The 25,386-nt window shown below is 41.6% G+C and overlaps 1 protein-coding gene across 8 annotated transcripts in view; it reads left to right on the top strand.

The window, feature by feature from the left end:
• The window catches only part of MELK (maternal embryonic leucine zipper kinase), a 114,378-nt gene that overhangs the window by 42,231 nt on the left and 46,761 nt on the right, over positions 1-25,386 (top strand). For all 8 annotated transcript variants that reach the window (XR_014823982.1, XM_021066072.2, XM_084989811.1 and 5 more), the window contains 2 exons: positions 21,817-21,885; positions 23,297-23,395. Coding sequence is in view for 7 of the 8 variants with exons in the window: in XM_021066072.2 (XP_020921731.1) it covers positions 21,817-21,885; positions 23,297-23,395 (168 nt within the window). In the remaining variant the exon portion in view is untranslated. The remainder of the gene's footprint in view (positions 1-21,816; positions 21,886-23,296; positions 23,396-25,386) is intronic.

Below are 25,386 nucleotides of genomic sequence, written 5' to 3' on the forward strand. Positions count from 1 at the left end.
ACTCCTGGAGCCTGCTGAGATAGCCTGTTTTTCCTTCCATCCCTTCTCAGAAAGCCTTCCTGACACTTTGTAGGTTAGCTGTCACCTTGGCTCTGCTGGCTCACTGTGACAGCAGTTCCTGACCTGATAGAGCCACAATGCACGGTGTCAACAGCAGAAAACAGGGAGAGAAGTGTTACTATTGCTTTGTAGCTTCAGCTGTAGTTAACAGATGTGAAGTGGGAAGGGGCTTGGTCTTTGGGCAGCTCAGTAATAGTTTTCTAGTTAGACTTTTGAAAAATAGTAGCTTGGCCACTGAGTTATTCCCTCTTTTTCTACTCTTTCTGTAAAGTAGAGCTTTATTTTGTTCTGAAAATAACTTTAGTATTATAAGCTGCTTGTATGTTTTACCATACTCTCTTTGGCTGGGGGTGGCGGTGAGAAGTCCATGTCAAAGAAGTAAACTGACAGGTTTTGCCACAGAAGACCTAGAATTGGATCTCTTAGGAGTTATAGCATGAAATCTTGTCCTATAATTCTAGAAAGGCAATGTAGGGACACACAGTCATAGAATTTCACTGTTGGAAAGGATCTTAAAAATCATGCTTTCTCATCTCTGCTTCTGGTTTCATATTTACATCCTAACTAGAACATCTCTTGCTTTGGCTGTGTCCATGTACATGTAATCTCTCTCAGGGTAGGGGAAACCTTTCAGCGAATGGACTTAGTGGTTCACAACCCTGGCAGCACATCAATAGCATTTGGGTGCTTTAAAAAATGTTGGGTCCAACCCTGGAGCAAGTAAATCAGAATCTCATGTGTATTTTAAAAATCCAGGATCTCCACTTTTTCTTTCTTTTTTTTTTTTTTTTTTTTTTTTTGGTCTTTTTAGGGCAGCACCCACAGCATATGGAGGTTCCCAGGCTAGGCGTCGAATCTGAGCTGCAGTTGCCAGCCTACACCACAGTTCACAGCAACACTGGATCCTTAACCCACTGATCGAGGCCAGGGATCAAATCCGAAACCTCATGGTTCCTGGTCAGATTCATTTCTGATGCATCACGATGGGAACTCCAAAGGATCTCCTCTTTCTATCTGTGGACGTGGGCAAATTACTTAGCGTTTCTGTGTGTCAGTTTCTCCGTCTGTAAAATGGGTGATAGTATTCACACCATGGGATTGTTAGGATTGAATGAGTCAGTCCATGGAAAGTATTTAGTGTAGTGCTCAGTAAGTGTTAGCTGTTATTATTGACATAAGTTTCTAAGTTTGGCTTGCCAATATTTTTTCCAGGACTTAAATTTTGTTCAGAGATTAATATGTAGTTTTCCTTTCCAGAACTATTTTGTTTGTTTTTAGTTTCAAGATTTTACTAACTACATAAAGTTAATTGGGGAGTATTCTTTTACTGTGTGTGTGCGCGCGCGCGTGCGCGCGCGCGTGCGCGCGCGCGGGCAGGGGGTGGGGTGGGAAGGGGGCAGTGTTAAGATTGGAATTTTTAGTCCCTAATGTGCTACTGGGTGAAACAGCATCCCAGTAAAAAGTCCATCTCTACCAGTGACTTTTTTACAGGATTTTGAAATAGTGCATAAGTCAGATCACTTTGCTTTTTTGGAAGCTCTCCAGTGGCTTCTTTCCCATTTCACTCAAGTGCTACAAGCCAGAGTTTGCCCTATGGACTGTCGGCTTTATCCCAGGTGAATTGGCTTCCCATTATCTTGAGGCCCTCATCAGTTACTCCTCTCCCTCCTCATTAGCTCCATTCTCTTGTACTCCTTGTTTTCCTCCTTTCCTTTCCCTTCTCTCCCTCCCTTCCTTCTTTTTCTTTTTTTTCTTTTAAAGGGCTGCGCATGTGGCATATGGAGGTTCCCAGGCTAGGGGTCGAATCAGAGTTGTAGCCACTGGCCTACACCACAGGCACAGCAATGCCGGATCCAAGCCATGTCTTCGACCTACCCTACAGCTTGTGGCAGTGCTGGAGCCTTAATCCAGTGAGCAGGGCCAGGGATAGAACCTGCATCCTCATGGATACTAGTTGGGTTCATTACTGCTGAGCCACAGGGGAACTCCTATTTTATGTTTTTATGCTACCCCCTTCCCAGTTTTTGCACACAAATGGTAGCATACCACAAACGCTATTCTGAATCTTGTTTTCTTCTCTTAACAGTATGTCTTAGAAATCATACAATTTCATACCCAGCTTAGAAATTTGTCATTCTTTTTAATGACTGCATAGAATTGCATTGTATGCATGTACCTTAATTTATGTAACCAGTCCTAAGTAATTTCCAAGTGATCATTTTTTTACTTTGTGATTATCTCTGTAAGAAAATTCCTAGATGAGTTACAGGGTCAAAGGGTATGTGAATTAGTAATTTTGTTAGATATTGCCGAATTGCTTCCCATTGAAGTTCTATTGGTCTATACAGCTACCAGCAATAGCATGAAAATACCTATTTCTCCTCGATCCCTTCAATAGCGTATAGCACCTTTTTTGATACTTATGTTTAAGTTTTTTTTTTTTTTGGTTATGCAGGAATTTTTTTTACTCAGTCAGATTTATCAGTCTTTCATTGTCATATTTGGCGAGGCCTTCCTACATAGATTATTTTTTTAAATTCTCATATTTTTTTGTATTCTTATGATTTCATTTTTTTTAATGTTTAAATATTTGATTCACGTGGCATTTGCTTTAGTGTGGTTTTTTTTTCCCCCTTTGCTTTTTAGTGCCACACCTGCGGCGAATGGGAGTTCCCAGGCTAGAGGTCAAATCCTAGCTGTGTCTGTGACCTACACCACAGCTCACAGCAATGCAGGATCTTTAACCTACTGAGTGAGGCCAGAGAGCGAATTCACACCCTCATGGATTCCTGGTTGGGTTTGTAATCTGCTGAGCCACAGCAGGAACTCCATTTGGTGTGGTTTCTTGCCTTTAAACATACTAAAAATATTGTAGAGATTCGTTTTCATATTCTGGATTCTTGTTTTTAACAGTCTTATAATTGTGATGGCAATGTAGCCATATGTACTTGGATTTGAGGTTCATTGTTAGCAATCATGTGCGTAAGTGTATTTCAAATAGTTTTGATAAATTTCAAGTTTTGAGATCGCCTGTTAGATCCGATTAAGTCTTATTTTAACTTTGTGTTTTGGCTGTTGAGCTCACACTAAGAGTAGAGGTGTCAGCTCTTTTATTGTTTGCTTGTGTGTATATTCGTCATCTTAGCTTTCATCTTTCTTTGCAAGAATCTTTCTTTGCAAGAATTTTTTAAAACCGCTTGGCTATTTTGCAAGGATTTAGTTTAGTTAAACCAGATACTATAATCTGTAAGTCTATTTAACTGGGCTTAGGTAAAGTACAGTGCTTTACAATATACTGAGAGGAGTGTAAGGTGGAGGAGACACTGTCGCTTATCATACGTCACTGTCACAGTCAAGAATTACCTCATGCTGTAGTTTATATATATGCCAGTGTCAATCCATATACTAAATATTAATAAAGCTTAATTTCCATCTTATTGTTTAGATAGAAATGAATATAAATGGAAGCTATATATTCTTTCCACACCCTAATGTATCTTCTTACGTACTAGCTGAAGTGCATGTGCCCAGACTTTGAACACCACCCATCAAGAAGAATGAGTTGTCAACTCTTGTAGATTAACAATAAATTGACATTCGGTTAATTGTTTGTAGAATGAGAAACAAAGTATGTATGGTAAAAAGTTAAAATAGTACTGGAATTCTCTAGTGGCCTAGCAGTTAAGGATTCCATGTTGCCCCTGCTGTGGTGCGGTTTTGATCCCTGGCCTGGGATCTTCTTCCTCTTCTTCTTCTTTTTTTTTTCAGGGCCGCACCCATGGTATGTGGAAGTTCCCAGGCTAGGAGTGGAATTGGAGCTGCAGCTGCTGGCCTACACCACAGCCACTGGCCTGCACCACAGCCACTGGCCTGCACCACAGCCACAGCAACACCGGATCCACCACACCTTCGACCTACACCACAGCTCACGGCAATGTTGAGCAAGGCCAGGAATCGAACCTGCGTCCTCATGGATACTAATTGGGTTTGTTTCTGCTGAGCCACGATGGGAACTCCTGGCCTGGGAACTTCTGTATGCCGAGGGTGTGGCCAAAACACAAAGTTAAAACAGTACTAGGAAATGTATGATTTAAAAACCTCTGAAAAAAAAAATATATATATAAGTTTGGAGTTCCCGTCGTGGCGCAGTGGTTAATGAATCCAACTAGGAACCATGAGGTTGTGGGTTCGATCCCTGCCCTTGCTCAGTGGGTTAACGATCCGGCGTTGCCTTGAGCTGTGGTGTAGGCCGGTGGCTACAGCTCCGATTCGACCCCTAGCCTGGGAACCTCCATATGCCGTGGGAGCAGCCCAAAGAAATAGCAAAAAGACGAAAAAAACCAAAAAAACAAAAAAAAAAAACCAGAAAACCTCTGGACACTTCCTGCTTACCCAGCCCTTTGTTTTCTTCCACAGAGGCAATATTTATTCTGTACATTTGCAGGAATTATATGTACTTATACAAGCCTTTATGTGTATATATCCTTTGAAATTATATAATTTACACAGTTAAAGAAACTTGTCCCCTCCTTTTTTTTTTTTTTTTTTTTTGCTTTTTAGGGCTGTACCCGCAGCATATGGAGATTCCCAGGCTAGGGGTCAAATTGGAGGTATAGCTGCCGGCCTCCTCCACAGCCACAGCAACACGGGATCTAAGCTGTGTCTGAGATCTTCACCAGAGCTCACGGCAACAGGGGATCCTTAACCCTCTGAGCGAGGCCAGGGATCAAACCTGCATCATCAAGGATGCTAGTCACATTCGTTAACCGCTGAGCCATGGTGGGAAACCCTGTCCCCTCCTTTTATTTTTATTTATTTATTTTTTATTTTCTTTTGTGGCCACACCTGTGGTATGTGGAAGTTCCCAGGTCAGGGATCAAACCAGAGCCACAGCTATAACCAGAGCCACAGCAGTGACAAAGCTAGATCCTTGGAGTTCCCATCGTGGCACAGTGGTTAATGAATCCAACTAGGAACCATGAGGTTGTGGGTTTGATCCCTGGCCTTGCTCAGTGGGTTAAGGATCCCGTGTTGCTGTGAGCTGTGGTGAAGGTTGCAGACGCGGCTCAGATCCTTAGTTGCTGTGGCTCTGGAGTAGGCTGGCAGCTACAGCTCTAATTAGACCCCTAGCCTGGGAACCTCCATACGCCATGGGAGCGGCCCAAGAAATGGTAAAAAGACAAAAAAAAAAAAGCTAGATCCTTAACCCCCTGAGCTAAGAGGGTACTTTTTGTCCCCTCCTTTTTAAATTTAATGCTTTACTTTGAAGATTGTTTCATATTGGTACATAGCAACATATTTAGGTTTTCACTATTATTATTACTTTTTTGTCTTTCAAGGGCTTCACCCGAGGCCCATGGAAGTGCTCAGGCTAGGGTTCAAATTAGAGCTGTAACTGCTGGCCTACGCCACAGTCACAACAACATAGGATCAGAGCCACGTCTGTGATCTACACTGCAGCTCACAGCAATGCCAGATCCTTAACTCACTGAACAAGGCCAGGGATCAAACCTGCATCCTGATGGATACTAGGCAGGTTCATTAACCCTGAGCCATGACAGGAACTCCCTTGTTATTTTTTTTAATGGCTGCATGGTATTGTGAAATTTCTTTTATTCTAAGTTTGTATATATCATTAAAAAGTTAATTTTTAAATTCCCCATGTAATGCATAAAAAACATTTTCTGATAGAGAATTAAAACCTTACCGATAAGTAACATTCTCTTGACTTTTCCTCTGATATCTATCCCCCACTCCGCAATCTTCACATGGGTAAGACATAAATAATACTGTTATTACTTTGGTTCTTCCAGATCTTTTGTTTATATTCATAATATTTTCTATTTTTTTGTAACATAAACAGTATCACACCAATAGTCTGTATTTTTCTTTCGTTACTCAACGGTGTGCCATGATATGTGTATGGCAGTAACTCATTGCTAAAAATTGGCCATTCTCTTGCGAACAGTTTTGGTTATTTTCTTGTTTTTCACTATTATAAATGATGCTTAGTGAGCATGCCTGTAAATACCTTTTTGGACTTAGGTAGTGAGTAGTAGGATTGCTCCAGCATTTTTTCCAAATCATACTCCCACCAGCAGTATTTGCAAGTGTCTGTTTCTCCATACTCTGTCCAATACTGTTATTTCTCAAAATTTTGGGTCTCGGCCAATTGAATGGGTGAAAATGGCATCTGCTACTTTATTCATGTGTTTCCTTTTCCTTTTTGTTTTTTGGGCTGCATCCTCGGCATATGGAAGTTCCCAGGCTAGAGGTCGAATTGGAGCTGCAGCTGCCAGCCCGTACCACAGCCACAGCAACACTGGATCCAAGCTGTGTCTGTGACCTACACCACAGCTCACGGCAATGCCAGATCCTTAACCCACTGAACAAGGCCAGGGATCGAACCCACATCCTCATGGACACTAGTTGAGTTGGTAACCCACCAAACCATGATAGGAACTCCCTATTCATGTGTTTCATGTGTCCATAATAATTAGAGAGTTTGAGCTTATTCTTATACATATATTTCTTTGAACTTATCTATTTGTGGCTTTTTTTCCCTCTAAAGTTATTAGTCTTTTATTAAATTGTAAGAATGTTTCTACAATAAGGAATAATAGTAATTGCTATTACTGTGTGCCTCTTGGCCATATGCATTTTACATGCATTAGTTTATTTAATTCTCACATTAGTCCAATGAGGTAAGTACTGTTAACACATTCTTTTGAAAGATGAGGAAAGTGAAGCAGAAAGAGGGAAAATAGTTTGTCTTAAATTTAACCAACTAATTATTGGCAGAATTGGGATATGAACTCAGGTAGCCTGGATTTGGAGCATGTACCATGCTATTGATCATCCCAAGGAAATTAACAGTTTGTCGTATGTGTTAGAATCTACATATTTAAATTTTTTCTGATTTTTTTTTCCCTAATATGTTTACATTGTTAAAATACTAGTTCTTTGATCTATCAGAAGTTAATATTGGTATAAGAAGTGAGAGAGACCCAGCTTTTTTCTTTTTTAATAACATTTTTATTTTAAAATAATTCTAGATTTACAGAAACATTGCAAAGATGGTACAGGGGGTTCCTATATATGCTTCTCTCTATTAATAACGCCTTGTATTATTATGGTGTATTTGTCACAACTAAGGAATCAACTTTGGTACATCAGTGTTAACGAAGTGCTGTTCTTTATTCAGATTCTTTAGTTTTTCTCTAATGTCTTTTTTCTGTTCTATATTCTTTCAGGATACCAGATTATTTGGTTGCTATAACAATTAAATCTGGTATCTGTAATAGTTTCTAGGGATTCAGTAAAAACTAGGAACTATCACATATTGAATAGTTATTTATTAAAAAATAAAAATTGGGAAAGTTCCCAATTGTACTGTTACAGCTCAGCGGTAACAAACCTAACTGGTCTCCATGAGGACATGGGTTCAATCCCTGGCCTTGCTCAGTGGGTTAATGATCTGGGGTTGCCATGAGCTGTGATGTAGGTCACAAACCTGCCTTGGATCCTGTGTTGTTGTGGCTGTGGTGTAGGCCGGCAGCTACAGCTCTGATTTGACCCCTAGCTTGGGAACTGCCATCTGCTGTGGGTGCGCCCCTAAAGAGACAAAAGAAATTGGGGGAGTTCCCTGGTGACTCCTGGTTAAGGATCCAGTATTGTGACTGTTGTGACCTGGGTTCCCCTGGCCTGAGAATTTCTGTGTGCCGTGGGCGCAGCCAAAAAAAAAAAAATTCTTTTTGGTTGTCCTCGAGCAGTTATTTATTTTTCTTTTTAGAGCCTCACCTGTGGCATATGGAGGTTCCCAGGCAAGGCGTTGAATTGGAGCTGTAGCTGCTGGCCTACGCTACAGCCATAGCAGTGCCAGATACTTAACCCACTGAGCAAGACCAGGGATTGAACCTATGTCCTCATGGATGCTAGTCAGATTCCTTTCCACTGAGCCACAATGGGTACTCTCTAGTTTACTTTTTAGATGGAATGCTTAGAAAGCTAATGGGCCCATAAATTGATGGGTTAAAGTTTATTTCACTTTAAGAATGGATGATTTGGTAACATCTGTGGTGTTAATCATTGTAATTGAATGAGCCAGGATTGGAGACCTGGCCTGAGGTGGTTTTTTGTGTTGTATGAAATTCCATTTTCTTCAAGGGGCCTGTATCCTCATACTGTAGAAACAAAGTTTTGTTTACTACTTGCTCACCTTTTTCTTTCTTTCTTTATTTTTGCTTTTTAAGGGCTGCACCCGCTGGCATATGGAGGTTCCCAGGTTAGGGGTAAAATCAGAGCTACAGCTGCTGGCCTACACCATAGCAACAGCAACACAGGATCCGAGTCACGTCTGTTACCTACAGCACAGCTCACGGCAATGCCAGATCCTTAACCCACTGAGCGAGGCCAGGGATGGAACCCTCATGGTTCCTAGTTGGATTTGTTTCCTTTGAGCCACGATGGGAACTCCACTGATTACCTTTTTATTTCTTTTCTTTTTTTTTTTTTTTTGTCTTTTTTGCTATTTCTTGGGCTGCTCCCGCAGCATATGGAGGTTCCCAGGCTAGGGGTCCAATCGGAGCTGTAGCCACCGGCCTACGCCAGAGCCACAGCAATGCGGGATCCGAGCCGTGTCTGCAACCTACACCACAGCTCACGGCAACGCTGGATCGTCAACCCACTGAGCAAGGGCAGGGACTGAACCCACCACCTCATGGTTCCTAGTCAGATTCATTAACCACTGCGCCACGACGGGAACTCCACCTTTTTATTTCTTAATTACTTGTGTTTTGTGAGTCATAATAATACTTTTTTTTGGAAAACGTTGTTGTTAAATTATAGTGCATCTTTATAGCAGAACATTCTACAACCATAAAAGTGAACAAGGACACTTTAAATACTGACATGATGTGCTATCTAAAATATGTTGTCGGAGTTCCTGTTGTGTCTCTGCAGGTTAAGAACCTGACTAGCATCCCTGAAGATGCCCACTTGATCCCTGGCCTTGCTCAGTAGGTCAAGAATCCAGTGTTGCTGCAGGCTTCGACACAGGTCACAGATGCAGCTTGGATCTGGCATTGCTGTGGCTGTGGTGTCGGCCAGCAGTTGCACTTCATATTCAGCCTCTAGCCTGGGAACTTCCATATGCTGCAGGTGTGGCCATTAAAAAAAAAAAAATTGATAAAGAGAAAAGCAAGGTGAAGAACAGTGTGTATAGCATACTGTCACTTTTGTAAAAAAAAACAAAGGAGAGGGAAGTGTGTTTATATTATTTGCTCACATATGGAAGGAGATATAAGAAGTTGCTTATTGCTGCTCCTTCTAGGGAAGAATATTGGGAGAGGGAAAGAAGAGGAATAATTCAGACTATACTCTTCTGCATCTTCAATTGTGAATCATCCTATCGAATCGTTCTGGCAAGGACTTCCACTACTATATTGAATAGGAGTAAAACAAGTGGGCATTTCTGCCTTGTTCTTGATCTTAGAGGAAAAGCTTTCAGTCTTCCACCGTTGAGTATGATGTTAGCTAAGAATTCTTGATGTATGGTATTTACAATGTTGAGATAGTCCTAGTTTGTTGAGTGTTTTTGTCGTGAAAGGGAATTGAGTTTTGTCAGATGTTTTTTTCTGCATTAAATGATATGATCATGTGTTTTTCTCCATTCTGCTATTGTGGTTTACTCCATATATTGGTTTGTATATATTGAGCCATCCTTGCATTTCAGGAATAAATTGTACTTGGTCATAGGGTATAATTCTTTTAACATGCTATGGAATTTGGTTTGCTAGTAATAATTTTTTATTTTATTTATTTATTTGTCTTTTTGCTATTTCTAGGGCCGCTTCTGCAGCTTATGGAGGTTCCCAGGCTAGGGGTCGAATCAGAGCTGTAGCCACTTGCCTACGCCAGAGCCACAGCAACGCGGGATCCAAGCCAAGTCTGCAACCTACACCACAGCTCACCGCAACGCCGGATCGTTAACCCACTGAGCAAGGGCAGGGACCGAACCCACAACCTCATGGTTCCTAGTCGGATTCGTTAACCACTGTGCCATGACGGGAACTCCAGTAATAATTTTTTAAAAAGGAGAATGATAAAGGAGTTCTGACTGTAGTGGCTTGAAACACTGTGGAGGTTTGCTGCATCTGTGTCATATCGAGGTTCCTGGGTCCAATCAGAGCTACAGCTGCCAGCCTATGCCACAGCCCCAGCAATGCAGGATCCAAGCCATATCTGCGACCTACACCACATCTCCAGGCAACGCCAGAACCCTTAACCCACTGAATGAGGCCAGGGCTTGAACCCAAATCCCTATGGATCCTGGTCGGGTTTGTTAACCTCTGCACCACAGCGGGAACTCTGCTGCAGAGGTTTGATCCCTGGCCCCGTGCAGTGGGTTAAAGGATCTGGTATTGCTGCACCTGCAGCTCAGATTCAATCCCTGGCCTGGGGACTTACATATGCCACGGAAAAAGCTGTGGCCAGTTTTAAAAAAAAAGTAGAGTGATAATTTTGTTTTTTGTTTTTTTGGTCTTTCTAGGGCTGCACCGCAGCATATGGAGGTTCCCAGGCTATGGGTCCAATCAGAGCTGCAGCCACTGGCCTACACCACAGCCACAGCAACACCAGATCTGAGCAGTGTCTGCAACCTATACTGCAGCTTATAGCAACGCTGGATTTTTAACCCACTGAGTGAGGCCAGGGATCGAACCCACATCCTCATGGATACCAGTCGGGTTCATTACCACAGAGCCACAACGGGAACTCCAGCGATAACATTTTGAACCCCTAAAACTGATGTGAGATGTGGGGATGGTATCTTCTGCAGGGCAGGTCTGAATCTCTCTCTAGGTGTACACAAGTGGAATTCTATGCTTATATGAACTCCAGCGATAACGTTTTGAACCCCTAAAACTGATGTGAGATGTGGGGATGGTATCTTCTGCAGGGCAGGTCTGAATCTCTCTCTAGGTGTACACAAGTGGAATTCTATGCTTATATGAGTTGTGCTGAAGTTTCTGTCTAGAGCATCTCCATCAGTCTATTTTTGCTGCATTTTTAAAACTTTTTTCCCCACTCCCATTTTTTTTTCCTCCAAGGTGATACAGCATTCTGAAGCAGGTGTTTCTTATTTTTGTGACCCTGCACATGGTTGCTTGTCCTTGCTAAGTAATACTTAACTTTCCTCAGTTTTTCTTATTTGCCAGACTCTGCTCTGAGTGAGGTAGTTGCTATTATTGTACCCCTCTAATGGACAAGGAAACTAAGGAGCAGAGACCTTAAATAACTCACTCAGGGTGTTGTAGCTAGAAGTGGCAGAATTGTGATTTTTTTTTTTTCTTTTTTTTTGCCTTGCCTCCTGCATGTGGAAGTTCCCAAGCTAGGAATCGAACTCATGCCACAGCAGTGACCTGAACTGCAGCAGGGACAGCGCCTGATCCCTAACCTGCTGAGCCATGAGGCAACTCTCAGAACTGGGACTTGAAGTCTGCTAGTTAAGCTCAGAGCCCCTTCTCATAGCCGCCATGAAATACTATTTCCCAGCTCTGTGGTCTCAAGAGAATCTGAGACTCCTAGAGAGGAAATTGATCTTTATCCCAGCTTCTTTTGTGTTCATTAACCTGGGAATGTTCCCAGACATCCAAACTTGTCAGATTTACCAGGACGTTACCAGTTCTCCTAATTCCTAATAGGTCTTGTGCATCAGCTGTTCTATTCACTTGAGGTGTCCCCCCTGGTAGAGCAACTTACTGGTCCTCATTTTCTTTATCAGTAGTGTTAGAGCATTGTGCTAATCAGTTATTGCCAAGGTCCAGTCCAGCACTGAAGAGCTCTAAGTTCTCTGACTTCTGTTTATTCACATTCATGTTTCCTTGTTTGTTTCAGCCTAGGATTCTCCTCTGTTGATGTTTTGAATCTTTATTCTGATCTCATGTAACATCAGCTGCCCTTCCCAGCACTGACATTTTGTACATTTCTTACATGTCTCTAATCCAAGTGCTTGATTTAAAAACTGAGTAGACTCAGACCACCTGCACATGTGCTGGGTGTTGGTTTTTAGTGTGTATCAGATATGTTTTACCAAGGTTCTGTGGTCTTGTATTTCCCGTTGTGGCTCAGCGGTTAACGAACCTGACTAGTACCCACGAAGACACAGCTTTGGACCCTGGTCTTGCTCAATGAGTTAAGGATCCGGCATTGCTGGGAGCTGTGGTGTAGGTCACAGATGCAGCTTGGGTCTGGCATTGCTGTGGCAGTGGTGTAGGCCGGTTGCTACAGCTCCGATTCAACCCTTAGCCTGGGAACCTCTATGTTGCTGTGGGTGTGGCCCTAAAAAGACCAAAAAAAAAAAAAAAAAAAAAAAAAAAGATTCTGTGGTCTTATCCTCTCCTCAAAGGTAAAATAAGTGACTGTTAATACCTTGCTGAAATTAAACTATACTATATCTATGGTGTTTCTCATATTCTGACTTTACTGTTAGCTTGCTTTTTTTTTTTTAAACCTCTCTGGACCCAGATTGACATTCTCTCTCTCTCTCTCTCTCTCTCTCGCTCTCTCGCTCTCTTTTTTTTTTTTTTTTTTTTTTTTTTTTTTTGCTGTTTAGGGTTGCACCCACAGTATATGGAGGTTCCCAGACTAGGGGTCGAATTGAAGCTGTAGCTGCTGGCCTCTGCCCACAGCCACAGCAACCAGGATCCTAGCCTCGCCTACAACCTATACCACAGCTCACGGCAACGCTGGATCTTTAACCTACTGAGTCAGGCCAGAGATTGAACCTGCGTCCTCATGGCTGCTAGTCAGATTCATTAACTTCTGAGCCACGATGGGAACTCTGCGAGTTCACATGCATATGGCAGCCATGGAATTAATGCTCTTAATTACTTAGGTATTGTTTCATCAATAAAAGGTGAATGTACCAATGTATAAACATCAGTGTTCTCTGCTTTTATGTATTTGAGTGCCCTAGTGGATCCTGGATCAATCCTTTGGGATTATCTTACTTTAAGATAATATAAAATTGTTACATACTTCCAGTTGATGTTAGATCCAAATTTGGATATTTTTGGTAATCAGGTATTTCTGCAGTGGAATGAGCATGGTAGAAAATGTCTAATTCTTGTTCAGTAGAGATTTAGCCTTCCTAATTAATATTATTTACTAATACTGTATATTCTTTGTTTCTCCTACTTTGAATTTCATTTTTTATTTTTTCATGTATTTGCAAGTTGAAAATTGATTCAAATTAGGACTTTTATGCATTATTGTGGAATTTAATTTCACACATTATAGATTTTGAAATTTATTGTAATCTTGGCTCAGAACTATTGTTCCGAGTCACAGTGTAATACAGTCTGCTGGTTGAATCTAATTAAGGTGTCGTATCACTTGCATGCAGTGTGTATCTTTGCCTAGAATGTTCTAAAATTCCTCACTTGGGAATAACACTTCCCTCAGTTCTTGGTTTGATTGCAAAAGCCAGCAATATTTGACACCCTGTACGTTAACTCTTGTTTAAGAGGCAGACTTGGTTTATCTTTTTTATTTGTTGACTATTTTAAGCAAAATGCCAAAACGGCATCTTCCTGCACGGTTCCTCATAGATTGAGTATTAATCTTATTGATGTCATCTGTGTTCATTTGCCATCCTTGCATTCAAAGACAAGCATGGCTGTACTTCTGGGTACACAAATATTAAGGAAATATAGCTAATTCAGTAAATGAAAGTTGAGCAGTTTGAAAGTGGAATGGCTTTCTAACAAGTATCGTTTATAATTTTAAAGAAAATGAGCAAGTTATCTCTTTATGAGATAATACTTTACAATTATAGAGTTGACTACAGTACTATTATGTGCTTGAGAGATTGCCTGCCTTTCTTAGTATTATATGAAAACCGAACAATTTCAAGGCCACCAGCCTTCCCAGGGTTATCTTGCTGGTTAGCACACATATCTTTTCACCCCCTCCTACTTGGTTTCCTCCCTCTGTCACCTGTTTCTTGCTCTCGTTTGCAAGGTAATCATCCCTTAAATCAACAAGAATTCTCCACCGCCTGAGCAGAAACCAGGCTTGAGGTGCATGGTCCTGGTTGACACAGGGCCTTTTGTGGAGATGCTCATCCTCAGCAGAATTGTTCCTCTCAGTTTCCTTTGGTCCTTAGATATATACTTTCAGTGTTTAAATAAGGAGCCTTTCTCTCTGTCTACTTCTAGGTATCGTTAGGCCTTCCAGCACAGTACAGTAAAAAAAAAAAAATCTAGTCCTATCTTTACCCCCTTTATTTCTCTATAACAGTGTTTTTCAATTTCGGCGTCATTGACATTTTGGACTAGATAACTCTCTGTTGTGGGAGGCTGTCCTGTGCTTTGTGGGATGTTGAACAGCATCCTTTTAGCCACTAGATGGCGGTAGCAGCCCCCAAGTCATAACAATCAAAAATGGTTCTAGGAGTTCCCTTGTGGCACAGCAGGTTAAGGAGCCAGTGTTGTTACCGCAGTGGCTTGGGTCACTGCTGTGGCATGGGTTCAGTCCCTGGCCTGGGAACTTCCACGTGCTATGGGTGTGGCCAAAAAATGTCTCCAGACATTGGCAGATGTCTGCTGGGGGACAGACTCACCCACAGTTGAGAACCAATGCCTTATAATCTTGAAAAAGTATTTAATTTCCTTGGCTAAGACATACTTTTCTCATCTGTGTAATGTGGTTAGTAATCCCTGCCTACTGTACAGGAAAAAACATATCCACAAGTGTTTTGTGTGTTTTTAAGCACTGTGTCTAAATAAGAGGTTGGGGTTGCAGTGCAGAGAATGAAGCTGAGAATGTCAGGTCATGGTGATGGGGCAGAGGCCTCATGCTTTGTGGATGATACACTGCAGAGCTGTTTTAAGCAGGCAGGGAAAGTGGGTGGGTACATTTTAGGGGGTGATGAGAATAGGAGTTGGCTAGTTCATGTGTTCCTTACCAGGGATTCCTGAGATTCCGAGGCAGCTGCAGTGGGACAAAAACTGCTTCATTGAGAGGGCATAGGCATCCTCAGAAAGACTCTAGCCTTTCTTACTATACTGAGCATTTCACACCTTGGCAGGCATGGCTTTTGGCCAACCTGCCATCTTTGGTCTGCCCCTGTTTTGAGTAGCCCTGTCTCCCTCTTCTATTTATTTCCAATTGAACAAACATGTATTGTCTGTTATGTGCAAGGCGTTGTGCTGAGTGCTTTCACATACATTCTCTTTTATTCCTTTTGTAACTCTGTGTCATTATTGTGCTTGTTTCACAGATAGTAGCAGTAGTAGTGGGAGTAATAATCATAGTAGTAGGGCAGCAGTGTAGTAGAAACTAACAAATACGGAGTTCTTACTGTGCGCCTGGCACATATAATATGTATTATTATAGATAACACATATAAGTGCTTTACATGTATTAAATCATGGAATGCTAGCAATGATTTATGGAGTTGGTACTATTATTGTTTTTTTTTAATTTTTATTTTTTGGCTTTTTGCATTTTCTAGGGCCGCTCCCACAGCATATGGATGTTCCCAGGCAAGGGGTCCAATCGGAGCTATAGCCACCGGCCTACGCCACAGCCATAGCAACGTGGGATCCGAGCCATGTCTGCAACCTACGCCATGGCTCACGGCAACACCAGATCCTTAACCCACTGAGTGAGGCCAGGGATTGAACCCGCAACCTCATGGTTCCTAGTCGGATTCGTTAACCACTGAGCCACGATAGGAACTCCGAGTTGGTACTATTATTATACTCCTTTTTACACACTAGGAAACTGAGGCACAGTGAGGTTAAATAGCTCATCCACACAGCTGGTAAGGGGTAGAATCCAGGCAGTTTGTCTCCAAAGCCTACTCTTCAGAAAAGACGAAATAACTTGTACAAGTTCAAGGAGTGAATAAGCAGCCGACTGGGATTCAAACCTGCTGTCTGAGTCCAATCCCTGTCTGTTTCCAGTGCACCAGGCACCACGCTTCTCATTCACTTGTCCTCTCTGGATAGGGTTGCTTCTGTGGTGCCAGCTTATAGCACAACATTGGGGATCCATTAAAAGATCCTCCATGAATTCAAGCGGGGATGACAAAAGGGGTGATAAAAAAGAGGCAAAGAAGAGGTTGGGATCAGCCTAGTGGAGCTCTTCTCATTCAGTGTTTTGGTCTGAAAAGTCATTTTTGCATCTGTTTTTTATAGAATTTTGCTACTTTTAGTTAAGAGCACTTTTGTTTTGGATGGCAACTTTTGGATTTAAAAACATAACATTTATTTTATCATCGTAGATCTAGTTATGAACTTGTTCTCTATCGGTGTGTTGGAGCAGACCAGAAAGGGCTAGCACCTGGAACCAGATTTATCCTTGGGGTGGGCAAGTGCTGATAGGACAGAGGTAATGCAAGTAAGTTACAGCCTTACAGATTGTATATTAGTTTCCTAGGTTGTTGTCACAAAGTACTACAGGGCAGTGTCTTAAAGCGACAGATATTTATTCTCTAATAGTTCTGGAGGCCAGAAGTCCAAAATTAAGGTGTCTTCGGGGCCCTGCTCTCTTTGAAGGCTCTAGGGGAGAATCCTTTATCCTTTTCTAGCTTCTGGTGTTGGCCTACAATCCTTGACATTCCTTTGGCTTGTAGATGCATCACTCCTGTCTCTGCCTCTGTTTTCCTATGTCTAAATTTCCCCCTCCTTTCTTTTCTTTCTTTCTTTCTTTCTTTTTTTTTTTTTTTTGCTTTTTAGGGCCGCACTCGAGGCATATGGAGGTTTCCAGATTAGGGGTCCAATCAGAGCTCCAGCTGCCCGCCTACACCACAGCCATAGCAATATCAGATCCAAGCCAAATCTGCAACCTGCGCCACAGCTCATGGCAACACCACTGGACCCTTAATCCACTGAGCAAAGCCAGAGATCAAACCTTCAACCTCATGGTTCCTAGTTGGATTCCACTGCGCCATGGCAGGAACACCTCCCCTTCTTATAAGTCGTATCGAATTTAGGGCCCAGCCTACCCAATATGATCTGATCTCTACCTCATTACTTCTGCAAAAGGCCCTATTTCCAAATAAGGATGCATTCACAGGTTCCAGGTAGACATGAATGGGGGGTGAGGGTAGGGGGGAATATTCTTCAACCCAGTGCAGATGTTCTGCAGGGATTAAGCAGCAAATGACTCTGTGTATAGTCAACATGAGGAAAAACCCACTGGAGTACATGCAGGTTCTAACCAGCCAGTAAAGCTAGACAGGAGATCCTCTAAGAGGTTATGCAGGTTGTGATTGGAGGTTCAGGTTGATCATGACCCTTTGATCAGTATAAGCAGGTAGGAGAGTCCTTACTCTAGTCCTCACTCTACTTTCTATGAGACCTGGCAAGAGCAAGCTACAGGATTTGAGGTATCAGGCAAACGATCAGTTTGTCAACAAAGAGAACATGTCAGGTACCCAGGGTTTGAATCATGAGAGGTCTTGGTCTCAGGGATCGGGAAAAGCTCAGATAAGAGCGTGGGGTGAACTAGGTCAGGGCCAGTCATGCAGCAACTGTGACTTGCTACTGAGTCCCAGCGAGGTAGCTGAAGCATCTAAAATCCTCCTTTCCCAGGGGATAGGCCTAGAGCTCGGGCAGCACTGGGCCCTCAGTGCTTGGTGGATGAGGGACAGTAAGGAAAAATGAATTAGAGGCTTCATTATAATTCAGAAACAGTCAGCATCTACCACTGGCAAGCGTTAAGGTGCCCTGACAAGGTGTAAGTAAAAGTGGGCTTCTCTGGGTCGTAGTGAGTGCTTTAGATAAAGGAGAATGAGAAATTTAATAACATTAAATGTCATTTGTAAAATGAAAGCTCTTGCCCTTTCTAGAAAACACTTTGTAGGTCAGCATGCCTGCTCTCCTCAGAGAGGCTGAGTCAGAGGTTGAATTGTTTTAACGTCAACACTTCTTTTAAATTAATTGCTTGATAACATTTCTTTGGAACCTAAACTATTTCTTTAATATAATCAAAATCCAGCCTGTCATGTAATTCTAGAATTCTGAGTGACCCATATCTGTCTGTTTCTCCCCTTACCTTTCAGCTGGACTGATTTCTGCGAGAATTATGTCCTAGACAATTCATAAGAACAGAGAACCCCAATGGCAGTTGCTTCTCCATTTACCTGCCCCCACCTTCCTAGCTTATCAGTTGCTATTGTGTGTGTGTGTGTGTGTGTGTGTATTTTCCCTTGTCTCTCTGGACCTGTAATATATTTCTAGCGCAGGATTCTTACTCAGGTAATTTTGTCTTTGATTAGTTTTGGGCACCCTCTGGATTCTATCAGATTATGTTCCTTAGCTCTCCAAGTTATCATGAGCAATTCTGTGATCCATGTTACTGTTTTTTGTAACATTATTTGCTAGGATAAATTGGATAAATTGCTAGGAGTGAAATTGCTGAATCAAGGGTATGCAATCCTGAGTGTGTTTTTTTTTTTTTTTCATATTTCCAAATTATTCTTTAGAAAAAAAGTTTATACTCTCTAGTTGTATATATAAGCACTCTTGTCCCTGAACTCTAACACTGAATGATTTATCAGTTTGGTAGATAATAGATGGTATCATAGTTTTGTTTAATTACTTTTTTATTACTAAATTAGTTGAACATATTTTCATGTTTATTGACCATTTAAAAGTTCTTGTTTTGGGAATTACCTCTGAATATTCTTTGCCCATTTTCTTTTAGACTATATGCTTTTATCCCATTTCTTCATTTATTAAGGAACCATTAATTGAGCACCTTGTATATGTTAGGGCCACACATTGTTCTAGGTGAACAGCACAGGAGTTCCTACTGTATGCACTGGGTTAAGAATCTGACTGCAGCAGCTTGGCTTGCTGCGGAGCTGCAGGTTTGATTCCCGGCCTGGTGCAGTGGTGCAGTGGGTTAAGGATTCCGTGTAGTTCATGGCTGTGGCTCAGATGCAGTCCCTGGCCCAGGAATGTCCATGTGCCATGGGTGTGGCCATAAACTTAAAAAAAAGAAAAGGAAACAGCACTGACAAAATCCCTGTATGAAAGAGCTTATGTTCTAAGGTAGTGAGGCAGCAGATAAACAAATAAAAATGTAGCATGACAAGTGGGGATAAGGACTGTAAAGAAAGTGCCATGAAAGGGACATAGGGATGATGGTGGTCGGGGATATTATTTACAAAAGTGGTTCGAGGAGGCCTCAGTGATACCACTAGTATTAAGGGGAGACCTGAAGAAGGTTAAGTTACAACCTCTGCTGATATTGGGGGAGGCACTATAGGCAGTGGGAACAAAGCGTGCAGAGGCCCTAAGGCAGGGTTGTGTTTGACATGTGACGTGATCATGGTTCGGTGAGTGAGGGAGAGAGTTAGGAGGTGAGTTTGAGAGGAAGCAGGGAGTGCGGGGAATGTGGGGATACAGACCACGGAGGGCCTAGGAGTCAGAGTGAGGAATTTAGATTTCATTCTGAGTGAGCTGGGGAGCCATTCGAGTTTTGAGTAGTGAAGTGATAGGACCTGACGCAGTGTTTTGAAAGAATACTGGTATTGGTCAGTGGAGACTAGACTTGGGGGTGAGGGGGCACTGGTGGGATCTGGAAGGCCAGTTTGGGGCTGCTTCTTTTTTTTTTTTTTGTCTTTTCGTCTTTTTGCCATTTTTAGGGCCGCTCCCATGGTGGTTCCCAGACTAGGGGTCTAATCGGAGCTGTTGCTGCTGGCCAACACCACAGCCACAGCAACGCGGGATCCGAGCCACATCTGCGACCTACACCACAGCCCACGGCATTGCCAGATCCTTAACCCACTGAGCAAGGCGGGGATTGAACTCGCAACGTCATGGCTCCTAGTCGGATTTGTTAAGGGAGGGAACTCCAGTTTGGAGCTTCTTACAATGTATCAGCTGAGAGACCCTAGGGGGTGTGATGGAGGTAGTAACAGGTGATTCTGAATACGTAACATAGAGCCACAGCTTTTGCTCATGCATTGGATGTGAAGTGTGAGAGAGAGAGAGGAGCTCAAAATGATCCAGGGTTTCTGCTCTGAGCAGCTGGTAATGCAGTTGCCATTTGCTGAGAAGGGGAAAATGGGGGAAGAACAGGATTGGTGGTGATTTTGAGTTTTTAATGTGATGAAGTGTGTTAATCTTTGTCATTTAGGTAGAAAGGTTTTTTTCCCCTCAGTTTGTTAATTAACTTTGTTAGCGGTTTTTGTTATACAGAAATGTTGGCTTTTAATTTTGTTATCTGTTAATCTTTATAGCTGTAGTGTTACTGTCATGTCCAGAAAGGGTCTAAAAATAGTCACCGATGCTTTCTTTTAAGTACTCTCATGGTTTTGTGTTTGCATTTAACTCTTCAACCTGGGGGGAATTAGTTTTGGTGTAGACTGTGAATAACAGTTCAATCTTAATTTTTCTCATATAATTAACCTGTTATCCTAGCATCATTAAGCAATTTGTTCTCTGCTAAGAAAAATGATTCTATCATTTCCTTTGAATTGGGAAAGAGGGGTGTGTGTGACAGGCTGTGAAAAGAGGTATTTTATCATATATTAGTCTTTAGCAAGCCCCTGGTCTTGTTTTTGGTTGATAACTTGGTGACTATAATTTCTGAGCATAATAGGATATAAACATTTGTCTCCTGAGTCGCCCCCATTCCCCAAAGACGTACTTGCCTTGGGGGTGACTTTCATCAGTTCCCCTCAATGATTGTGAATTCTGCCTTGTGGATGAAATGTGTAACTGGTTTTTTTTGTTTGTTTGTTTTGTTTTTTGTTTTTTTTTTTTTTGTCTTTTGTCCTTTTTAGGGCTGAATCCTCGGCATATGGAAGTTCCCAGGCTAGGGGTCTAATTGGAGCTTTAGCCACCAGCCTACGCCATAGTCACAGCAATGTCAGATCTGAGCCGCATCTGCGACCTACACCACAGCTCATGGCAACGCCGGATCCTCAACCCACTGAGTGAGGCCAGGGATCAAACCTGCAACCTCATGGTTCCTAGTCAGATTCGTCTCCGCTGCGTCACAACGGGAACACCTGTAACCTGTTTTTAACCACAGCCTGTATCCCGCCACCAGATATGCTTTTCTATGACCTCATTTTGTCAATTGATAAATCTTGTGGATTATTAACTAAAACAAAACTTTTTTTTGCTTTTTAGGGCCGCACCAGTGGTTTATGGAAGTTCCCAGGCCTAGGGGTCCAAACAGCTGTAGCCGCCGGCCTACAACACCACAGCCACAGCAATGCAGGATGTGAGCAGCGTCTGCAACCTACACTACAGCTCATGGCAACACTGGATTCTTAACCCACTGAGTGAGGCCAGGGATCGAACCCACATCCTCATGGATGCTAGTTGGGTTTGTTAACCACTGAGCCACAAAGGGAACTCCCTCTAAACTAAAATTTACTTCACCAATACAGACATTGATGACAGTGTATATTTGCTGTCCATTTGGAACCATGCTATAGATTCCAAAGCCCTCTAACATTTATGCTTTCCACCCTTACATTCTCCATGCTCTAGCCCTTCTCTGATTTGTGGATAATTTAGAGGTGACAATAGTATTTAATTTACTGGATTTTCTTCTTTAAGGCAAGAAATGGATTTCTTATGTTATTAGTAACATTTACCAAATCTTAAAATTGGTGAAGTTTTCGAGGTTGGAAGCAAACCTCCAGCATGTTGTTAACTGTAGCAGTTTGTGTCAAGGCTGATTGAACCCAAATCTCTTTAATGCTTTCTTTGTTTTTTGCAGAGAGGGAAATATGAAGTTCCTAAGTGGCTCTCTCCCAGTAGCATTCTACTTCTTCAACAAATGCTACAGGTAATCTTTGTTATTTATTTTTAAATAATGGAAGTCTATTGCAGTTGCTTGAATTTAAGATGTCTCAGGTCCTCTTACATTTATCTGTTAGCTTAAAAAAATTCCATTCATTATATCTACTGTGCAAATATTCTCTACTAGGTGTTTTCTTTGCAAATGCATTTTTTTTAAGACCGTTACTGGATGTCTTTGCTGATTTGATTTTTCTTGCCTTTTCTTGAGCATTATAGGTTTTTTCTAATCAGTTCTTGCTCCATTGTTTTCTGTTTCCTTGCTCTCTTTGTACAGTAGATATGTAGTAGATATGGATAAATGCTTGAATGAGTTTATGTATAGTTGGGTGGGCACCATGATTTAGTGCAGTGGTTCTCAAACTTTAGTATGTATAAGAATTTCTGAATGGGCTTATTAAAACACAGATTGCTGGGCACCACCCCAAGAGTGTCTGATTCAGCATATCAGGGACAGGACTAAGAATATGAATTTCTAACAGGCTCCCAGATAAGATTGATGCTGCAGGTCTGGGGGCTACATGTTGAGAACCACTGATTTGGCATAATGACCCCTGAAGGTGAAAGATGGGAGTGCTGAAGTCCAGTTATTCACCCTACCAGTCAATGGGCATGTCACCTAACCTGGTTCTGACCTATAACATGGGAAGTCTGAACTTGGCTTCATGGCTACATTGTGTTATGTGGATAAAATGAGATTAGTAGGAAATACTTTGAAAATACGAGGACCTTATTAGTGAGATTTTTTTTTCATTATTATGTATTCAGTTTTTCCACCTATTAAGCCATCTCTACTTTTGATTCAAAGTTTGCCTCAAGCTCACCCACTTTGATTAAGTAGGGCCAGACCACCAAATCTCCATAATGAGATTGAAAACACCTCATCCTTTCTTCTAAACTCCAGAAAACTGAATCTTTGTTGATTAATTTTCCTTTGCTCACATTTGAAAATTACAAATGGAAAAGAAAGGTGTGCTTTTCAACTTGTTCTGTGTGATTGTAAGCTCATCGGAGGTAGAGATTGCATATTCAGTGTGTATGCCCTGCATTGTGGCTGCTTGAATATTAAGTTGGTGAATATTTCCTGTGAATAGGTTTTCCAGCAAAAGACTATTACATCATACAATAGATTGACTGAACTTCATGAATAATGTCCATACCAATGAAGTTCATGTTTGTTAAACATTTATCTTCTAAGCCTGTGTTGGCTGCTATAGTTTTCTTGTCTCTATTCCATTTTTGAAAGAATTTATTCCAAGGCCATTTTAAGGTCTTTGACAGCATTTTTGTGATGATAAAGTTTACATCTGTTCTGATGAATTGTGAGTTCTCTGGAGGAAAGGTGGCCTATGCTCTCTATTTGAAATGTTAATCTCCAGCTACTTCTCAATGGCCACTAGGTGGACCCAAAGAAGCGGATTTCTATGAAAAATCTCCTGAACCATCCCTGGATCATGCAAGATTACAACTGTCCCGTTGAGTGGCAAAGCAAAACTCCTGTAAGTAAAATGAAATCCAGTGAAATTAAAAACAACAACAACAACAAACTTTGTGTGGAGTTGGGACCTACAGTGATGTGGTCTAAATATAAACAGCAATGTATTTTGTAGACTTACTCTGTACGTGAGAAACAGGAGGACCTTAAAGTCTTTGAAAAAAGTGTCTGTGCCCCATCCCACAACAATTAATGGACATTTTTAAAAGCTCCTGGGTATTTTTCATGTATAGTCAGGATTATGAACAATGCTGGAAATCTTGGGCAAGTTACTTAACTTTTCCAAACCTGTTTACTCCTTTGTAAAAAGTAGGTTAAACCTCTTCTCTCTACTTTCCAGGGCAGTTACAAAGTTACAGCAGTTCTCAGACTTGTAAGTCTGAGGCCCCCTTTATGCTCCTGATAAATACTTATTTATCGATTGATTCATTTAAAAGTAACAGTACTATCTCAGAAAACCAAATAAAGAACTACCACATGACCCAGCAATCCCACTTCTCCACCATATATTTGGATAAAACTTTCATTGAAAAAGATACACGCACCCCTGTGTTCATAGCCATACTATTCACAATAGCCAAGACATGGAAACAAACCCAAATGTCCATTGACAGATGAATGCATTAAGAAGATGTGGTACATATACACAATGGTATACTAGTCAGCCATAAAAAAGATCAAAATAATGCCATTTGCAGCTACATGGATGCAGCCGAAAATTCTCATACTAAGTGAAGTAAGTCAGAAAGAGAAAGATAAATACCATATGATATCATTAATACCTGGAATCTAATATGTGACACAAATGAACTTATTTACAGAAAACAAACAAATTCATGGACATGGAGGAGAATAGACTTGTTCACAAGGGGGAGGGGGAAGGAGTGGGATGGACTGGGACTTTGGGGTTAGTAGATACAAACTATTGCATTCAGAGTGAATAAGCAATGAGGTCCTGCTATATATAGCACAGGGAACTATAATCACTTGTGATGGAACATGATGGGGGATAATGTGATAAAAAGAATGTATGTATATGTGTAACTGGGTCACTTGGCTGTAAAGCAGAACTTGATAGAACATTGTAAATCGGAGTTCCCATCATGGCTCAGTGGTTAACGAATCCGACTAGGAACCATGACGTTGTGGGTTCGATCCCTGCCCTTGCTCAGTGGGTTAAGGATCTGGTATTGCCGTGAGCTGTGGTGTAGGTTGCAGACGCGGCTCGGACCCGTGTTGCTGTGGCTCTGGCATATGCTGGTGGCTACAGCTCCGATTTGACCCCTAGCCTGGGAACCTCCATATGTCGAGGAAGCGGCCCTAGAAAAGGCAAAAAGACAACCCCCCCCCAAAAAAAAAAACAACATCATAAATCAACTATGATAAAATAAAAAATTTAACAGTTCTAAATCTATTTATCACAAATAAATATGTTGTGAAAAATGTCAGACTGAAAATACATTTAGTGGGAACAGTTGCATTGTTTTGTACCTTTTTAAATTTCTTTGAAGTCTGACTTAATAGAGGACACTTGGATCTCATCTGCTTCTTCATTGTCTGTTTTGCTATGTTGTTTTGATTGGAGAGCCTTAGAGAACACCTTGAGGACTGGTTATATATATAGGAGAACTTTAAATAACTCAAAGAGCTATGCAAGTTTAAGCAGTTATATTAATAAATATTCCTACGTTAATTTTCTTTTCTTTTCTTTTTTTTCTTTTTAGGGCTATACCCATGGCATATGGAGGTTCCCAGGCTAGGGGTAGAATTGGAGCTGTAGCTGCTGACCTATGCCACAGCCATAGCAACTTGGGATCCGAGCCACATTTGCAACCTACACCACTGCTCATGGCAACGCCAGACCCTTAACTCACTGAGCAAGGCCAGGGATCAAACCTGCATCTCCATGGATGCTAGTCAGATCTGTTAACCACTGAGCCACAGCAGGAACCTCCCCTACATTAATTTTTTTTAAATATTAAAAAAATTGCTAAA

This window comes from Sus scrofa, chromosome 1 (assembly GCF_054392235.1).
Source record: "Sus scrofa isolate SSC_HxYL_T2T_F1_AM1 chromosome 1, Sscrofa_HxYL_maternal_Yorkshire_Landrace_v2.0, whole genome shotgun sequence".
NCBI classification, from domain to species: Eukaryota; Metazoa; Chordata; class Mammalia; order Artiodactyla; family Suidae; genus Sus; species Sus scrofa.